This window comes from Gorilla gorilla, chromosome 12 (assembly GCF_029281585.2).
Source record: "Gorilla gorilla gorilla isolate KB3781 chromosome 12, NHGRI_mGorGor1-v2.1_pri, whole genome shotgun sequence".
In the NCBI taxonomy this organism is placed as follows: Eukaryota; Metazoa; Chordata; class Mammalia; order Primates; family Hominidae; genus Gorilla; species Gorilla gorilla.
Window position 1 is genome coordinate 40492783 of NC_073236.2, and position 19337 is coordinate 40512119.

Genomic DNA, 19337 nt, shown 5'->3' on the forward strand with positions numbered 1-19337 from the left:
CATATATACATACATATATATATATGTATGTATACCCAATACAGGAGCACCCAGATTCATAAAGCAAGTTCTTAGAGACCTACAAAGAGACTTAGACTCCCATACAATAATAGTGGGAAACTTTAATGCTGTATATTAGACAGATCAACAAGACAGAAAATTAACAAGGATAGTCAGGACTTGAACTCAGCTCTGGGCAAAGCAGACCTAATAGATATTTATGGAACTCTCCACCCCAAATCAATAGAATTGTACATTCTTCTCAGTACCACATAGCACTTATTCTAAAATTGACCACAAAATTCGAAGTAAAACACTCCTCAGCAAATGCAAAAGAACGGAAATCATAGCAATCCATTTCTCAGACCACACTGCAATCAAATTATAACTCAGGATTAAGAAACTCACTCAAAACCACAGAACTACATGGAAACTGAACAACTTGCTCCCAAATGACTGCTGTGTAAAAAACTGAACAACTTGCTCCCGGATGACTACTGGGTAAATAAATTAAGGCAGAAATAAATAAGTTCTTTGAAACCAATGAGAATAAAGACACAAGGTACCAGAATCTCTGGGACACAGTAAAGCAGTGTTAAGAGGGAAATCTGTAGCACTAAATGCCCACATCAGAAAGTGAGAAATATTTAAAATTGGCACCCTAACATCACAATTAAAATAACTGGAGAAGCAAGAGCAAACAAATTCAAAAGCTAGCAGAAGACAAGAAATAACTAATATCAGAGCAGAACTGAAGGAGATAGGGACACCAAAAACCCTTCAAAAAAGTCAGTGAATCCAGGAACTGGTTTTTTGAAAAGATTAACAAAATAGGCCACTAGCCAGACTAACAAAGAAGAAAAGAGAGAAGAATCAAATAGACACAATAAAAAAAATAAAGGGAATATCACCACTGATCCCACAGAAATACAAAATACCATCAGAGAACACTATAAACACCTCTATGCAAATAAACTAGAAAATCTAGAAGAAATGGATAAATTCCTGTTCACATACACCCTCCCAAGACTAAACCGGGAAGAAGTCAAACCCCTAAGCAGACCAAAAACAAGTTCTGAAATTGAGGCAGTAATTAATAGCCTACCAACAAAAAAAGCCCAGGACCAGTCGGATTCACAGCCAAACTCTATCAGAGGTACAAAGAGGAGCTGGTACCATTCCTTCTGAAATTATTCCAAACAATAGAAAAAGAAGGACTCCTCCATAACTCATTTTATGAGGCCAGCATCACTCTGATACCAAAACCTGGCAGAGACACAACAAAAAAAGAAAATTTCAGGTCAATATCCCTGATGAACACTGATGCAAAAATCCTCAATAAAATACTTGCAAACCGAATCCAGCAGCACACCAAAAAGCTTATCCACCACAATCAAGTTGGCTTCATCCCTGGGATGCCAGGCTGGTTCAACATACACAAGTCAATAAACGTAATCCATCATATAAACAGAACCAATGACAAAAACCACATGATTATCTAAATAGATGCAGAAAAGGCCTTCAATAAAATTCAACACCCCTTCATGCCAAAAACACTCAATAAACGAGGTATTGATGGAACATATTTCAAAATAAGAGCTATTTATGACAAACCCATAGCCAATATCATACTGAAAGGGTCAAAATCTAGAAGCATTCCCTTTGAAAACCGGCACAAGACAAGGATGCCCTCTCTTGCCACTCCCATTCAACATAGAATTGGAAGTTCTGGCCAGGGCAATCAGGCAAGAGAAAGAAATAAAGGGTACTCAAATAGGAAAAGAGGAACTCAAATTGTCTCTGTTTGCAGATGACATGATTGTATATTTTGAAATCCCCATCCCCTCAGCCCAAAAACTCCTAATAAGCAACTTCAGCAAAGTCTCAGGATACAAAATCAATGTCCAAAAATCACAAGTATTCCTATACACCAATAATAGACAGAGAGCCAAATCATGAGTGAACTCCCATTCACAATTGCTACAAAGAAAATAAAATATCTAGGAATACAACTTACAAAGGACACGAAGGACCTCTTCAAGATAACTACAAACCACTGCTCAAGGAAATAAGAGAGGACACAAATACATGGAAAAACATTCCATGCTCATGGATAGGAAGAATCAATATCATGAAAATGTCTATACTGCCCAAAGTAATTTATAGATTCAATGCTATCCCCATCAAGCTACCATTGACTTTCTTCAGAGAACTGAAAAAAACTACTTTAAATTTCATATGGAAACAAAAAAAGACAAGACAATCCTAAGCAAAAAGAACAAAGCTGGAGGCATTATGCTACCTGACTTCAAACTATACTACAAGGCTACAGTAACCAAAACAGCATGGTACTGATACCAAAATAGGTATATAAACCAATGGAACAGAACAGAGGCCTCAGAAATAACACCACACATCTACAACCATCTGATCTTCGACAATCCTGACAAAAACAAGTAATGGGGAAATGATTCCCTATTTAATAAACGGTGCTGGGAAAACTGGCTAGCCATATGTAGAAAACTGAAACTGGACCCCTTTCTTACACCTTATATAAAAATTAACTCAAGATGGATTAAAGGCTTAAGTGTAAAACCTAAAACCATAAGAACTCTAGAAGAAAACCGAGGCAATACCATTCAGGACATAGGCATGGGCAAAAACTTAATGACTAAAACACCAAAAGCAATTGTAACAAAAGCCAAAATTGACAAATGGAATCTAATTAAACCAAAGAGCTTCTGCACAGCAAAAATTATCATCAGAGTGAAGAGGCAACCTACAGAATGGGAGAAAATTTTTGCGGTCTCTCCATCTGACAAAGGTCTATTATCCAGAATCTATAAGGAACTTAAACAAATTTACAAGAAAAAAACAAACAACCCCATCAAAAACTGGGCAAAGGATATGAACAGATGCTTCTCAAAAGAAGACATTTATGTGGCCAACAAACATGAAAAAAAGCTCATCATCACTAGTCATTAGAGAAATGCAAATCAAAACCCCGAGATACCATCTCACACCAGTTAGAATGGTGATCATTAAAAAGTTAGGAAACAATAGATGCTGGAAAGGATGTGGAGAAATAGGAAAGCTTTTACACTGTCAGTGGGAGTGTAAATTAGTTCAACCATTGTGGAAGACAGTGTGGTGATTCCTCAAGGATCTAGAACCAGAATTACCATTTGACCCAGCAATCCCATTACTGGGTATACACCCAAAGGATTACAAATCATTGTACTATAAAGACACATGCACACGTGTGTTTCTTGCATGCAGCGCTATTCACAATAGCAAAGACTTCCAACCAACCAAAATGCCCATCAACGAGACTGGATAAAGAAAATGTGGCACAGATACACCATGGAATACTATGCAGCCATAAAAAAGAATGAGTTCATGTCCTTTGCAGGGACATGGATGAAGCTGGAAACCATCATTCTCAGCAAACTAACACAGGAACAGAAAACCAAACACTGCATGTTTTTGTTCATAAGTGGGAGTTGAACAATGAGAACACATAGACACGGAGAGGGCCTCGAACATTATACACTGGGGCCTGTTGGTGGGGTGGGGGGCAAGAGGAGGGAGAGCATTAGGACAAATACCTAATGGAAGTGGGGCTTAAAACCTAGATGATGGGTTGATGGGTGCAAAAACCACAATGGTACATGTATACCTATGTAACAAACCTGCACCTTCTGCACATGTATCCCGGAAATTAAAATAAAATAAAAAATAATTAAAAAAGAATTATTTTCCGTTTTTTAGATTATTTTTGTTTAATGTTAAACTCTTTGACCTTCATGGAATTTTCCACAGTTGTGGAAGTTAAAAAGAAACCTGTAGATATGTGTTTGCTATTTCTATCTGCCTTTTCTGATAACACTGGTTAAATTATGCTTTCTTTCCTTATTGTTGTACAGCTTCTTACTTTATATGACATTCATGTACCTCCGTACATCATTGTGTGAATTTACTATTTCATCCCTGAGATACATTATGGGGTTAATAAGAACATATGGCGATGTGTTTAGCAGTGGTGTGGGGGAGTGTGGCATCATACTCTGAGAAGTGATGGCTCTTCTCTAGTGCTCCCTAGAAATCGTCTGCCACTTCTTCTAGCTAAATCATGCTATCAATTTGTTAAGCTCCATGGTATTTTTAAAGGATTTCTGATTGGCGTTTACCATCTTGAGTTTCTCTCCTAAAATTTTCTGCCTTCCTATTGCTTTCCATCTCAGTAAATAATCCCATTCTACACATTTGTTTGAACCTCAAACTATGGATTCATCCCTGATCATCTGTCTCACATCCTTCATCCAGGTCAGCAGCACATTTTGTTGGAGCACCTGTTACAATACACCCCCCATCCCCCTCCTGTCATACTCACCACCACTTTAATGGTTGGAAGCCACTCTCAGCCCTCTCCTGGATTGCTGAAAAAGACTCCTCACTGGCCTGCCTGCTTCTGTTTTTCAAAGCAGCAGTGTTTTCAACAGTGGGGACCTGGTCATGACATTCCTCTGCTCAAAAGCCTCTCAGGAAATAACCAACGTCTGTCCCAGGGCCACAGGCTCTGCAGGCTCTAGCATTTTTCTGTCCCTATGTCCTCATTTCTTACCTTGTTCTGCTTCATTCTCCGAGCTCCAGCCAGAGTAGCCTCTTTGCTCAAGGTGCTCCCAACTCAGGGCTTGTCCCTTTATTCTTTTCTTCCCTGCTCTGGAAAGTTCTTTCACTATTCAGGGCTTCACTTCATTCAGGGCTTTGTTCAGGTGTCACTCACCAATGAGGCTTCCCTGAGCACATTGATACAAAATATCCATCAAGAGGATTCTCTCATCAATCAAAAGGATTCTCTCACTGCTCTCTGCTTTTGTCTGCAGTGCTCATCACTGTGTGCTACTGTGTCTTTATTGGCTGACTGACTTATTTTCTGTTTCTCACACTAACCTGCAGCTCTCCAGTGCAGAGGTTCTGTTTAACACATTGCTACACCCCAGCACCTGAGGTCTCAATAAATGCATAATGAATAACAAAAATGATTGAATGAGGTTGATAATTTTTATGGCTTCCTCTTTTTCTCGATCATATATAATGCCTCAATATTCTTGATGTATAAAGCTTTGCTTGAATTTTCTAATATTATGTGCTATCTGCAAAAGATAAGGGTTTTTGTTGTTGTTGTTGTTATATGTAGGAGTTCTTTTTTATTGCTAAATAGTCACATTCTGTCATTCGCCTCTCCTTGTTCTGGCTGGCTTTTTCCAGACTCTGGGATCAAGCATGGATCCATTTGAAAGTTGGGCTGTTCCTAAATGTTTTAGTCAACATTTTAAAAGAAAGTGTTGACTAAAGAAAACATACTTATTTTCACTAGTGGTTAATCACATCTGTTTGGTTTAACTTATTGGGCAGCCTTGATCTTCTTTTTTCCAAATCCAATCTCTGGTTCTTTTGTTTCTTGGGAGGGACTTCTCCCTGTCACTCCATGGGCAGAAGACAGGGTGGTTCTGAGGTTTCTTCACTAGCTCCCCACATGCTCAGAGAACAGAGGCAGCTCTTCAGAGATACAGCTTCTTCCTGTTGGCTTAGCCCTCCCCTCTGCTCCCCTGCAGCCCAAGCACCTCGTAACCAGGCCAGTCATGCACCTCTTTCCCATGGCGCCCAGCCTTTCCTCAAACTTGTGCTTGGTTTCCTTCTCCTTGGAATAGGAAAATCCACATCCAGCAATCTTAATGCCACCTCCTCCATGAAGTCTTCTTGAGTCTCTGCTTCTGAATGAACCCTCACACCCCCACTTCTCATCTCCTTTTTAATAGCCTTTATCACTTTCCATCTTGTGTTATAATGATTTGTGCCCTTGTCTTATCTTCTGTGCCAACAAGCTGAAAATATTACTATCTGGTCCTTAACAGAAAAGTCTTGGCCAACCACTGGACTACACAGTAGGTCATACTTGCAGTAGCTCGTGGACAGCCTTGTAAAAGTCATCCAAAAATTCCTTTGCTTTTTTTCGCCCAATAACTGATATATTTGTCAATGACTGATACATTTTTTCCCAATGACTGATATATTTCTTGATAATATCAGGTAGGATGATGATTCCAAGAAAGCAGATTTTCTCTATTCAAGTTCATTTCTTCTTCAAGAAATACTTGGGGGAGGAAAAGCCATAAATGCATGCACATTTGTAATGTTTTATTTATTTTATTCTGTGAACAATGAAATTTAAGAAGCCTTCTTTTGTTTGTTGTCACTAATTACTTAGCTGATGAGTTTTACTTTGGTAGTTCATAAAAGCACAGACACCTGCCCAGAAAATCTTTTATGCCATCAGAGAGCATGTTACACAACAGTTTCTCTGCTTATGTTCACCAAAAAGCACTGAACTAAGATCTTGTGTGATCGCCCTTCATTTAATCTCTTCTTGCCAATGAAACAATTTGGCAAACTCAGTAACTGCTGTCCTACTTTAAGAAAGGGTCATTCAAGTCAATTCTGAATGACCCGAGTACTCATAAAAGAAAGGAGTACAGATTTGAAAACATGAAACCATCTTATTTTTTTCAACACGGGTCCCTGGGTTTGTTGCTGTTCCTCTCTGATTTTGTTACCCCTGGATTTTCCTCTGCCTCACTTCCTTCATGCCTCCTTTGGCATGGTGTTCTGGTCGGTCTTCATTCTAACTGCATCCTGCATTTATTTTGCCATGTGTTATTTGCTGCTTCTTGGTTGTTTCTGCTTGCCCGAGTTTCTGGTCAGGATCAGTATCATTGCCTGAGGATGGCAGGTGCATTGGCCTCTGTGATGCATTTCAGCAGTTTCTGTTCCTTCCTTTCTCTCTTTTCCCTGGTTTCCATTCTCCAACCTTAGGAATGAGAATGTCCTTTTGATACAGCAAGAAGAGCAGCACCCCATGTGAAAGCATGGGTCTCTGAGGCTGCTGGGTCAGTGAAAGGAAAGAAAAAGGTGAAAGAGGAAATGGGAGCCTCCAAAACCAGTCCTCATCCATTTTCCTGTTTGTCTCCATGGATCCTATGGCTTCTGTGCATTTCTTTAAAACTGTTTTCTCTTGCCTTCTTACATATAGGAGGGGAAGGCAACTAAAATTTGGAGGCATTTGTGATGTTAGAGGCACAGTGGTAAGTACTGTGCAGTTGACTGCCTGGTTATAGGTACAGTTCTTTACCCAGCAGGTGCATTTGTGTCTGTTTCACAGATGAGTAGGTGGGGCCTGCGCATGTTAGGAACCTTTCCACAATCACAGGCAGAGAGCGGGAGGGCTGGGTTTCAAGTAAGGGGGCAGTCCTCCAATGGCATGCTGCAGGCCCATGGCAGAAACCCCCAGATTGCTACCGCGTTAAGGAAAGGAAGTGATTGCATTTGGATATTAGGGGACTGGAGATGCTGCTGTTGGCTGACTCTTTTTTTTTTTGCGACAGAGTCTCACTCTGGCTGACTCTTATCACACACTAGCAGGTGCACATAGAAGCAGGAGTCAGCTTGGGGGAACAGAGACATGGTTTTCAGGGAACTTTTTTTATTTCCTCATTTATCAGTGAGGTCAGTGGGCTTGCCAGAGGTCACAGGTAAAGAGCAGCTGCACCCATTGAATACATTTAGTCCCCACAAATTATTGGAGCCTTCTGTAGTATAAATATTAAAATAAAGCCAGATTTGAATACTCAACATACAGATGATCACTTTATTATTTAACAGTTCTTTAAACCTTTTCAAATTTTTACAGTTATATTGCTTTGGCTCACAAAATGTTTAGTGCTACGGGTTTAGTCCTGTTTGTAAGCTCTTAAGGATTTACTTACTAAAACTTCTGTGACTGTAAGTATCTAAGGACTTATTCTATCACTTTAATAGTCATTTATCACTTAACAAAGGGGATACATTCTGCAAAACGCATCATTAGGCAATTTTGTCATTGTGTGACATCATAGGGTGTGCTTACACAAACCTAGGTGGTACAGCTTACCACACACCTAGGCTATATGATGTCGTCTACCAGCCTATTGCTCCTAGTCTACAAACCTGTGCAGCATGTTACTGTACTGAATACTGTAGGTATTTGTAACACAACAACGATTATTTATGTATTTAAACATATCTAGACATAGAAAAGGCATCATAAAAATGTAGTATAAAGGATTAAAAGTGGTATACCTGTATAAGGCACTTACTATAATGGAGTTTGCAGGACTGGAGATTGCTCTGGGTGAGTCAGTGAGTGAGTGGTGAGTGAATGTGAAGTCCTAGACATTACTGTACACTACCGTAGACTTCATAAACACTGTACATTAGTCCATGCTAAATTTATTTAAAAATGGCTTTTTTGTAATAACACTTAGCTTGAAACACAAACACATTGTACAGTACAGCAACACAAAAATGTTTTCTTTCTTTATACCCTTATTCTTTTTTTTTCTTTTTTTTGAGTTCAACTTCCATCTCCTGGATTCAAGTGATTCTCCTGCCTCAGCCTCCCAAGTAGCTGGGATTACAGGCACCCGCCACCACACCCAGCTAATTTTTTTATTTTTACTAGAGATGGGATTTCACCATGTTGGCCAAGCTGGTCTCAAACTTCTGACCTCAGATGATCCACCTGCCTCGGCCTCCCAAAATGCTGGGATTACAGGTGTGAGTCACCACGCCTGGCCTATACCCTTATTCTGTAAGCTTTGTAAATTAAAAAATAGTTTGTTGATATTTAAACTTTTTTGTTAAAAAAAAGACATAAACATACACATCGGCCTAAGTCTACACAGGGTCAGGATCATAAAGGTGTCACTAGGCAACAGGAATTTTTCAGCTCCATGATAATTTTTTGGAACCACCATCATATATGTGGTCAATTGTTCACTGAAACATTGAATGTGGTACATGACTGTATTATCTTTCTATAATTCAGATAAATTTCTGTTCTACTCTGTTCCTGTTGCTATATAACAGAAGACCACAACTGGATAATTTATAAATAACATTTATGTTTTCACAGTTCCAGAGGCTGGGCAGTCTAAGCTCGGGGCACTGGCATTTGGTGTCTGGTGAGTGCCTTCTTGTTTCAGCCTCACATGGCAGAAGGCAGAGGGCATGTGAGAGCAGAAGAGCAAACCAGCCAGCAACGCTGTGAGAAGCCTCTGTTGTGAGGGCCTTCATCCCACCAATGAGGAAGGAGCCCTCATGGTCTAATCACCCCTTAAAGGCTCCATCCACCTCTTACGGCTATCACGTTGGCAACACCTAAGTTTTAGAGGGGGGACCGCCAAAGCGTAGCATTCTCATATTCTGCTTTAGTTCTAAAACGTATCGAATGCCTGAAGGATGATTGCTGTTGTCTTGCAAATAAGTGTGCTCCAAACTTAAGCTCTGTCCAGTGACCTTCGTGTGTTAAGTCACTTTCCACTTTGCCTCCATGTGCTGGCCCAGCCCACATCTCTCTCCTCTTTCCCTACAGGCCTCCTCCTAACATGTTCTCTGTTTTAAAGCCACACGGGCTCTACCATGAATTAAGAGATGGATATTTCCCACCATTTTTCCATTTACTAGAGAAGCCCCTTTATGGCTCTGTTTAATGCCTGTCTTTTAAGCCCTGCCTGGATATTGCCCTACTCTGGGGCTTCCTAAGGAGACTTCCTCTTCCTCTGTTTCCATAGCACTTGGCTGGGGCTTGACCACACTTTGCCTTGTATTAGAGTAAGTCATAAATACATTTTGGGAACTTGATTGGGAACTATGTGAGATTAGAGATCATGGCATGTTTATATCCCTCATAGAGTAGTTTCTTGAGGCATCCTGACGAATTGACTGGGTTGTCTCTGAAGGAGCAAACATCTCAAATATTAAACCTATTCAGTGTTCCAAATGCAAGAATCAGACATTAAAAATAAATAAATTGCCAATGTTTCTGAATGCCACAGATGAGAGTAGTAATCTAAAAATGGGCTGTGACCCAACCACCTTGGTAATAAGACCCTGGATCTCTTTCAGTTTCAATTCCCACTTAAATTTTTACAAAGCATGAAAATAACTGCCTTGCCTACTCATTAGGGTTTTTATGAGGATGAAATGAGATGTTACATCTGAAAGTGTTTTAGAAATCACTGAATTGTTTCCAATATAAAATTGCGCCGGGTGCAGTTACTCATGCCTGTAATCCCAGAACTTTGAGAGGCCGAGGCGGGCGGATCACCTGAGGTCAGAAGTTCGAGACCAGCCTGGCCAAAATGGCAAAACCCCATCTCTATTAAAAATACAAAAATTAGCCAGGCATGGTGGTGCATGCCTGTAATCCCAGCTACTCAGGAGGCTGAGGCAGGGAGAATTGCTTGAACCCGGGAGGCAGAGGTTGCTGTGAGCCAAGATTGCGCCACTGCACTCCAGCCTGGGTGACAGAGCAAAACTCCATCTCAAAAAAATAAAAATAAAATAATAATAATAAAATTGTGTTATTCCATTTCCACAGTTCCAATATTGAAGAAAATCTCAGTAGGGGTTTAGAAAAAATAAAATCTGTACAATGTAGATAATGTGTACCTACAGCACTCCAATTTTAATGTAACATTAATTTTTTGTCTACATGTGCTTCATGAATAGTTTTAAGGGAAACCTCTGGTTTGCATTGTCATCTGGGAAGCCATTGTAAAGACAGTGATACTGACTTGGGAGATGGTGAAATAGGACCCACTGGTTCTATCAAAGGGAACCAATTTCCTGTCTCCAAAATTCCTCCATAACCCAAGTTTTGTATTTTTATTTTTTCCTTACCAGGCTTCCATCTGTATCACAAGTTGCCCACAATAGTGCCTGAGAGCTGCCTTCTTATAATGGTTGGACTTCTACTAGGTGGGATTATTTTTGGTGTTGATGAGAAGTCTCCCCCTGCAATGAAGACTGATGTATTTTTCTTGTACCTCCTCCCACCCATCGTGCTGGATGCCGGCTATTTCATGCCCACTCGCCCATTCTTTGAGAACATTGGCACCATTTTCTGGTATGCTGTGGTAGGGACACTTTGGAATTCCATTGGCATTGGGGTGTCTTTGTTTGGTATCTGCCAGATCGAAGCATTCGGCCTCAGCGACATCACTTTGCTCCAGAACCTGCTCTTTGGCAGCTTAATCTCAGCTGTCGATCCTGTGGCTGTGCTTGCTGTCTTTGAGAACATTCACGTCAATGAGCAGCTCTACATACTGGTCTTTGGAGAGTCCCTGCTGAATGATGCGGTAACAGTGGTGAGTCACATTCACACTGCATGACTCCAACAGGTGGGGGCTGCCCAGCCACCTGCAGTGGCTCTCTGCACCTCAGTTGGCAGGGGCGAGACCCTGCACACAGGGTGGTTTCATGAGCAATTGCCCAGGGCCCTTCACTTGGTTTAATGCTCTGACGTCACTGTCTTATAATTCTTAATACTTTTAAACTCATTATTTATAATTTATTTATTATCATAAAACTGTCTCCTCATTTTCATTTTGCACGGGGCCCCACAAAATATGTAGCTGGTCTGTGCTGACAAGGCCCTGTTCATGCCAGAGGAACATATGATTTTGGCCTTTGCAACTCTGATGATTTATCATTTTGGCATTTTCAAAAATGATGGTCTTCGATCATAACTTAAAAGCCTTCAGATCCCAGAGTTCTTTGTGAGAAGTAATACTGTCAGTATCCAATGTATATAACACAGGTGAAATGATAATACCTGCTAAGTGCCATTCTCTATCTGGGGATGCTTTAGTTATCATGTTAATGATTTTACGGAAAGTTTTTGTCACATGCTCACTGCTCACTTTCTGTTACTATTCAACCAGCACATTTCTGGCCCTCATCACCTTCTCATAAATGAGTATTTATTCAGAAGGCAGAAATTATTTGTAATTCTCTCTTAGATTACATCTAATTAGAGTCAGGGGCTGTTATGATCTTAAGGTTAGCAGAATTTACTTCTACCCTGCCTTCTGAACACAGGCAAGGGTTGAGAGAAGAGATGAGAAAGCCTCTGCTTTTACCCACATACCTCCAAAGAGCTCTGTGTCCACCAGTTAAAGACACTCAAGTGATGCTCGATTGATAAATCAGTTAGGGAGCACTGATGATGCTGTTTTCTGTTAGCCACAGCTCGGTAGTAGTAAAGGTGACAGTAATGATAGCCACTAACTTGTGAATGCTCACTTTGTGCTCAGGTCTCTATAACAAATTATGAAACAGGCATTCCTCCCATTATTCAGATAAGAAAAGCGAGGCAGAAAAAGACTGTGTTTAAAGGACTTAATTTTTAATTCCCTCTCCATTTGCTCTTATCATTAAAATGCCATTCCTGACTCATTTAAAAGTCTACATAGTAGGCCGGGTGCAGAGGCTCATGCCTATAATCCCAGCACTTTGGGAGGCTGAGGCAGGCGGATCACTTGAAGGTCAGGAGCTCGAGACAAGCCTGGCCGGCATGGTGAAACCCTGTCTCTACTAAAAATACAAAAAAAAAAAAAAAAAATTAGCTGGGCATGGTGGCGAGCGCCCGTTATCCCAGCTACTTGGGAGGCTGAAGTGAGAGGATCGCTTGGGCCAGTGAGGCGGAGGTTGCAGTGAGCCAAGATCATACCACTGCATTCCAGCCTGAGCAACAGAGTGAGACTCCATCTCAATAATAATAATAATAATGATAAAATAAAAGTCTACATAGAAACCGATTTATTCTCTGTTAGCCTGTATTCTACTGCAAAAGCAAATCCTCAGAATGAATAAAATGTCATCTCTAAGGACATCCATTAACTTCATGTGAACATTATTATATAGAAGATAATTTATCGATCACAATTTGTAGTATAGATATTTTAAGACAGCTAAGTTACCTCACTTAAGTAACAAAATCCACTTCATATATTCCATTATTCATGAACTGAGTAGTCATTAACTTAGCAATATTAAATTTTAACTGAGAAACTGCCATAATAGTAGAGACATTTTATAACTCATTCTAATTTCCAGAGGCAGAAGGCATGAAGTTTTCCATTGTGACTTATGCTCGATACGTAAATTTTACCCTGTCGAGGGAGACTGAGGACATTTGAATGGGAATTCCTGGAGTAAGTCTATTTAGTGCAAAGGGAACTTTACAAAGAAATAAAAGCTCCTGTTGCAGTCGTTCTAGGGCAGCTCAGTAGAGTCAAATTTGTTTCAGAATGACACACCAGGCCTCCACACTGCTTTCCCACCTCTGATCAAATTTTTATTCAGACATCTCAGTGGTCCGTTCTTTGAGTTTGTCCCGAATCAGATCTCAGGATAGGGTCTGGCTAACTCACTGTTTAGAGTATGCAAAGATAGCAGGCCATCCAGACACACACCGTGTGCTTCCTCTCAGGAGGCACAGAGGCACAACTGTGGTTTTATGGAAAGAAAGGGAGGGCTGACCCAGGGAAGGCAGGCGGCCGAAGTGAGAGCTTGTCACTCCACTCAGAAGAAGGGCACAGACAGAGCAAGGCCCTGGCTGGTGCTTTGAGGTGGAAGCTCTTATCAAGGAATGGCCAGAGCCTGTCAGTCAGAACCACAGTCGTGGTTTCATATCTAAGAGCCTCCCTTGGTAACTTACTTGCCCTGGCTGAGAGTCCATGGACTCTCAAAGCCAGACCCACAAGATATCAGGGCATGCCCACAGGTTTGCCAAAGAATAAACTACTAGACGTTTATCTTGCTGAATTGTCTGAGTACTGTACTGAATTGAGCATGTGTTAAGAATAATTAGAACAATGGTGTCAAAAATCCTAATTTTATCTCCTAGTCAGGTACCTTCAAAGAATAGAGGTGGAGATATTTTGTGGAAGATTCTTTGATTCATTCATTCAGGCTTATCTGTAGGAGAGGTTAAAGGAACTCACGGACTTTGGAAAGGTATTAAAAATATGGGCCATGATGCATACAGCAAAAACTATGAGTCACTAGGAGTTGCAAATAGAAGAATAGGGGTTAGTTTAAGGAACTCATGGACTTTGGAAAGGTATTAAAAATATGGACCATGATGCCTACGGCAAAAACGATGAGTCCTTAGGAGTTGCAGATAGAAGAATAGGGGTTAGTTTAAGGAACTCATGGACTTTGGAAAGGTATTAAAATACGGACCACGATGCATGCGGCAAAAACGATGAGTCACTAGGAGTTGCAGATAGAAGAATAGAGGTTAATCGGAGAAAATTCATTGTCACAGTATATAATCTCGAGGATGGGTAACATGGTAGGTTAGTGCCATTAACTCCTTTCCCAAATTATGATAAATTCAACATTGAGCTAGAAAAGCTGAAGCGAAGAAAACTTGGCATGAAAATGTCTCAAAGCAAGAGAAATGCAGATCAAACACTTCATGCTATTGTACAGGGCTGTAGTAGATTAGAAGTAACTAGAGACATGACAATTGAAAAAAATAAAGGTGTGATTTTTAAATAGGATTGTGGTGTTTTCCGTTAGAATAAACGTTGCATTAAAACTTTCCAAAATCGCCCTATTAGGCAAAGATTTTTCAGATTATTTCTAGAACATGTTAATGCAGCCGCTGAATATTCTAATAAATTTTCCAAGAAGACTTAAAGAGTTTCCTCCATCTGCTCATAACCGGGCTTAGTTAAGGAGAGCTGGCTCTGTAGAGAGAAGCCAGTAATGGACCCCAGAGGCCCAGTCACTGTGTGCTGTGGAGTGGAAAGTAACTTTAGGGAGATGGAGGGTAAGCAGTGACCACTTGGATCTTAATTTTGATCTTGCAAACAGCAGAATAGTTCTAAAATTTCATATGCAAAATGATTATCCTGTATGTTTCATGCAGGAAGAAATTACCTGAACATTTTTTTTTCTGAAACAGAGCCATTCTGATAGACGACTGTATTTGTATAATTTGCACCCTTGCTTTATATGATTTCACAGAATTAGTGTGCTTTTAAAATCAAAGTTCAAAGTTCATAACTCCTAATGTTATATATATATATGTTTGCAATTTAAAAATATCATTAAGCAGTATAGCTTTGATTATTTGAAAGATTTCAAAGCTGTCAAATTAGCCCATGACAGAATTTAGTACATAGGTATCACTGACATTTTAATCTAAGAATAAAGTGTCCAGGGGAGACCAACTTTGCACCGACTCACTAGAGTCATTTGTAGCCCACATACATAATATATACACATAGCACATATACCTATGTAAATTAAAATTCTAAAACACTTTTCGGCATAGATTCCCTCTTAATACAATTAAAGGATTTAACTGGAATGAACTAAGTATGTGGTTTCGGCCAGTTGTAACCAGAAGAATTTTATCTCGTGCTGATCACTAACTAGGTATCAGGTTCATTGTAAAACAGGTGGGAGGTTGTGGAAAGCTTTCTGGTTGTTAAGGTAACGCTTCTACCTGAGATATTAGCTCTGACACTGCCGTGGCATCTCAGGCAGGAGAAGGATCAAAATGGAGCTTTGGCCCAATGTGCTGAGAGTACAGTGCCTGTGACCCATCTTAACTCTTTGCAGAGTCTAAGGGGGGATTTAAGACTGGCTGTACCTTTGATAGATTTGATGCATTAAGTTGCCAGGAAAATAGTTTTGTAAGGATTAGGAATGTGTGACCCAGCTGCAGATGCCCGTTAATCGGTGGAAGGAGTACCTGGGCTTCCCTCAGAGAACTCTTCAGTGCACTGGATGGACTAGGGTGTAGAGATGAGAGGGAGGAAAAGAAGAAGGAGACTCAGCTCTGTGCTAAAGGAATTTCTAGTTTTGTTGGGGACATGAGGCACTCACTCAAAACTCAGCACCAACAGTACAAGATGCTGAATTTTCTGGGAGATCATCTGTGGTGCAGGAGGTCAGAGAGCTGGGTATTTGCAAAGGCTGGAGGGGTCCAGGAGGGCTCCTGGGGGCAACAGCAGCTTCAGCTGTGCCTTAGAAGATAGGTAAAGATTCCCTAGATTTAGGCGCAGGTTGCCGGCAGAGAAAGGACAAGGAAAGGAAACCAGGAGCAGGAGTGAATAAACACGGTGTGTTTTATGGAACAGTGATGAAATCCTTTGCAATCTGAAGTGTGTTAGAAAGCAGTTTAAAACAAAAAAGCGTCCCAGGTGTTTTGAGACTATGAGGCCTTCCTGATGTGAAAATGGAGTGGCAGCCTTTGAAGGAAGTAGGTCTCGTAGTGGCTGCAGTGGGATTAGAGCAAAGAAGAGATGAGCCTCCTAGGTGCAGGCTGGAGGCCGGAGACAGAACTGTGGTGCCTGAGTGGCCCTGGAGAGAGGCTGTCCATGCAGAAGCAGATGGCTGGGAAACCCGCCTCTCCTCTGGAACACTGGTGACTGCCCCTTTTGCCTTTGGCTGTTTGGAGGCAAGGGGTATATATAGCACATCTGTGATCCTGTCTCAGGAAGTAACTGTGGTGTGTTGATGCCGATGAAAACCGATGCTGACGGCAGGTTCAAAGTGGAAGTGTGTACTACATGGAGCCATTTTCTTCTCTGTCTGGCAAACAATGATGCCTTTAAAATATTTAAGTTTTCAGGAGAATGAGTCTCTTTTGTTCTTCTCTGAAGTCATTTCTTGGTGGTAGGATGGCAAATGATCTTGAGTGTTACACCAACAATTAGGGAAAAGGAAATGTTCACTGTTTCCTAGGGAATAATCCACTATTTTTCAAAGCCAACAGATATTTATTGCCATCTACTAGGCAACTTGGAAGATGTAAATTGTAATAAGGCGCTAATTGATCACAAGGAGCTTATAATCCAGTAGAAAGGAGGAAAGAATAACATATTAAACCCATATTGTGGTAGGCTATGACCACAAAGTGAAGTAAAAAAAGTGAGATGGCATTTGCCAGGCAGGACACTGCTTACCAGGCAGTATGACTTCACTCTCCCATGATTGAACCTTGAACAACTTAATCAGGAGGTCAGGAGACTTGGATGCTAATATTGCCTCTGACATTTTGTGTCATTTGACCTTGAACAAATGGGATCAGTTTTGAGTTTCTCAGAACCCAAATGAGGGTGTAGCACAGCCTTTCTCCCTAACGTCCTTATCAGTCGGTTTTCCTGGAGATTCCAGGTGCTCCCAGAGTTGTAAATATCACAGTGAAAAAAGAAGCAGTCCACCTGCTTGGCTGGTATTTGACTTGCTTCTTTTGTGAAAAGGAAGTGGTGGGGCTGCAGCCATGACTTTCCATTTCAGTTCGCTGAGTGGCCCCAGACACAAGTTGAAAGCATATTATCCACCAGACATGAAGTGCCCGACATTCTTGAAGCCTTCCTTAAACCAAGACTATGTAAAGAACTAAACAACAGGCTGGGCATGGTGGCTCATGCCTGTAATCCTAGCACTTTGGGAGGCCAAGGTGGGTGGATCTCTTGAGGTCAGGAGTTCAAGACCAGCCTGGGCAACATCATGAGACCCCATCTCTACTAGAAATACAACAATTAGCCAGGTGTGGTGGCACCTGCCTGTAATCTCAGCTACTTGGGAGGCTGAGGCAGGAGAATGGCTTGAACCCGGGAGGCAGAGGTTGCAGCGAGCTGAGATCAAGATCACGCCACTGTACTCCAGCCTGAGTGACAGTGAGACTCAAAAAAAAAAAAAAAAAAAAAACAGAGCAGTCTCATTACAGCATGAAGTTTTGCTGATGTACCTTCCCATTTCTTTGTAACAAAATGTAAGATAAATCTATTTTTAATTGTTCTTAATAAGAAAACCTAGTGTTTCATTTACAAAATATGTATGAAGTTTCAGCAGATGCACACACACACACACACACACACACATACATATGAGTTTGCTACCTCTTTGCTTGAAGAAAATTCCTTTGGGTGTGTCTCAGTTACACCAGACATGTATGTGTGGGCGGGGAGATGAGGTGGAGTGTGGAGTGAGGAACTGGTGACTGGGAGGATGACTGACTCATCTTGGGTACCTGTCCTGATGCGTAGGTCCCTTCTGTCATGTGGCTCCACAATAGGACCTTATAAGGTAAATGTGTTCACAGCAGCACTGATAAGCTTTCTTGCTGTCATATTACTTACCAAGCAATGGTAACATGAGCTGGGTGTGCTGGATAGCAAACAAATATTTTAAAATAATCTTTCAGATGATATCTGGAAAAAATAATGTTTTTGGAATAAGTTATGCAATAACTTTGAAATTGCCTCTCCCTTACTTTTAGAAATAAATTCCCTGACAACTCACTTTTATTGAAAGGTTTTTTGGTTAGTTTAAAGCTACAGTATTAAAATATGAGACAAATGAATACACAATGATTGTCACTTTCCCACTTGGGTACACAGAAGAAATGTCCTTATTAGAAGTCCAGGTAGATGTGTTTGTGCCCAGAGTGACAATGGGGAAATGGGAAAGGGTCTTGACAAGGTGTTTTCTTTTTCCTGCAGGTCCTGTACAACTTGTTCAAGTCATTTTGCCAGATGAAAACCATTGAGACCATTGATGTGTTTGCAGGAATCGCCAACTTCTTTGTTGTGGGAATCGGTGGGGTGCTGATTGGCATCTTCTTGGGCTTTATAGCGGCATTTACTACTCGATTCACCCATAATATCCGAGTGATCGAGCCACTGTTTGTTTTCCTGTACAGTTATTTGTCCTACATCACAGCTGAAATGTTTCACCTCTCGGGCATCATGGCGTAAGTACTTCTTTGTTAAAAGTGCTCGATGGTGACATTTCATTGAATGCATGCATTCTCAGCCAAGATATTAAAGTTGAATAAGTTATATGAAACAATAGGTTTTCTTATTCTTTTAAGAAAAATTAAAAATAGATTTTTTGGCCGGGCACAGTGGCTCACGCCTGTAATCCCAGCACTTTTGGAGGCCGAGACGCGTGGATCACAAGGTCAGGAGATCGAGACCATCCTGGCTAACATGGTGAAACCCCGTCTCTACTAAAAATACAAAAAATTAGCCACGCGTGGTGATGGGCACCTGTAGTCCCAGCTACTCGGGAGGCTGAGGCAGGAGGATGGCATGAACCCGGGAGGCAGAGCTTGCGGTGAGCCGAGATTGTGCCACTTCACTCTATTCTGGGCCACACAGCAAGACTCTGTCTAAAAAAAAAAAAAAAAAAAAAAAAAAAGATTTTTCTTATGTTTTGTTACAAAGAAATGGAAATATATATCAGCAAAACTTATGCTACCATGATCTGTTGCTCAGATAGAAAGCTGCTTAAACATTCTTCTGGGTCTCATGAAATGTGACAGTAAACTGTTGGGGTGGATCTTGCTCAGGCACCAAGAATTGTATGAGCTTGATGCCCAATCAGGGTTGTCCACGTGGGAACCTATAAGCTTATTCCAACAA

The 19337-nt window shown here is 40.9% G+C and overlaps 1 protein-coding gene across 2 annotated transcripts in view; it reads left to right on the top strand.

Moving 5' to 3' along the window:
* SLC9A2 (solute carrier family 9 member A2) overlaps positions 1-19337 on the top strand; it is a 90994-nt gene that overhangs the window by 27316 nt on the left and 44341 nt on the right. For both annotated transcript variants that reach the window (XM_063695674.1, XM_004031535.5), the window contains 2 exons: positions 10786-11249; positions 18414-18664. In XM_063695674.1, coding sequence (XP_063551744.1) covers positions 10786-11249; positions 18414-18664 — 715 coding nt within the window. The remainder of the gene's footprint in view (positions 1-10785; positions 11250-18413; positions 18665-19337) is intronic.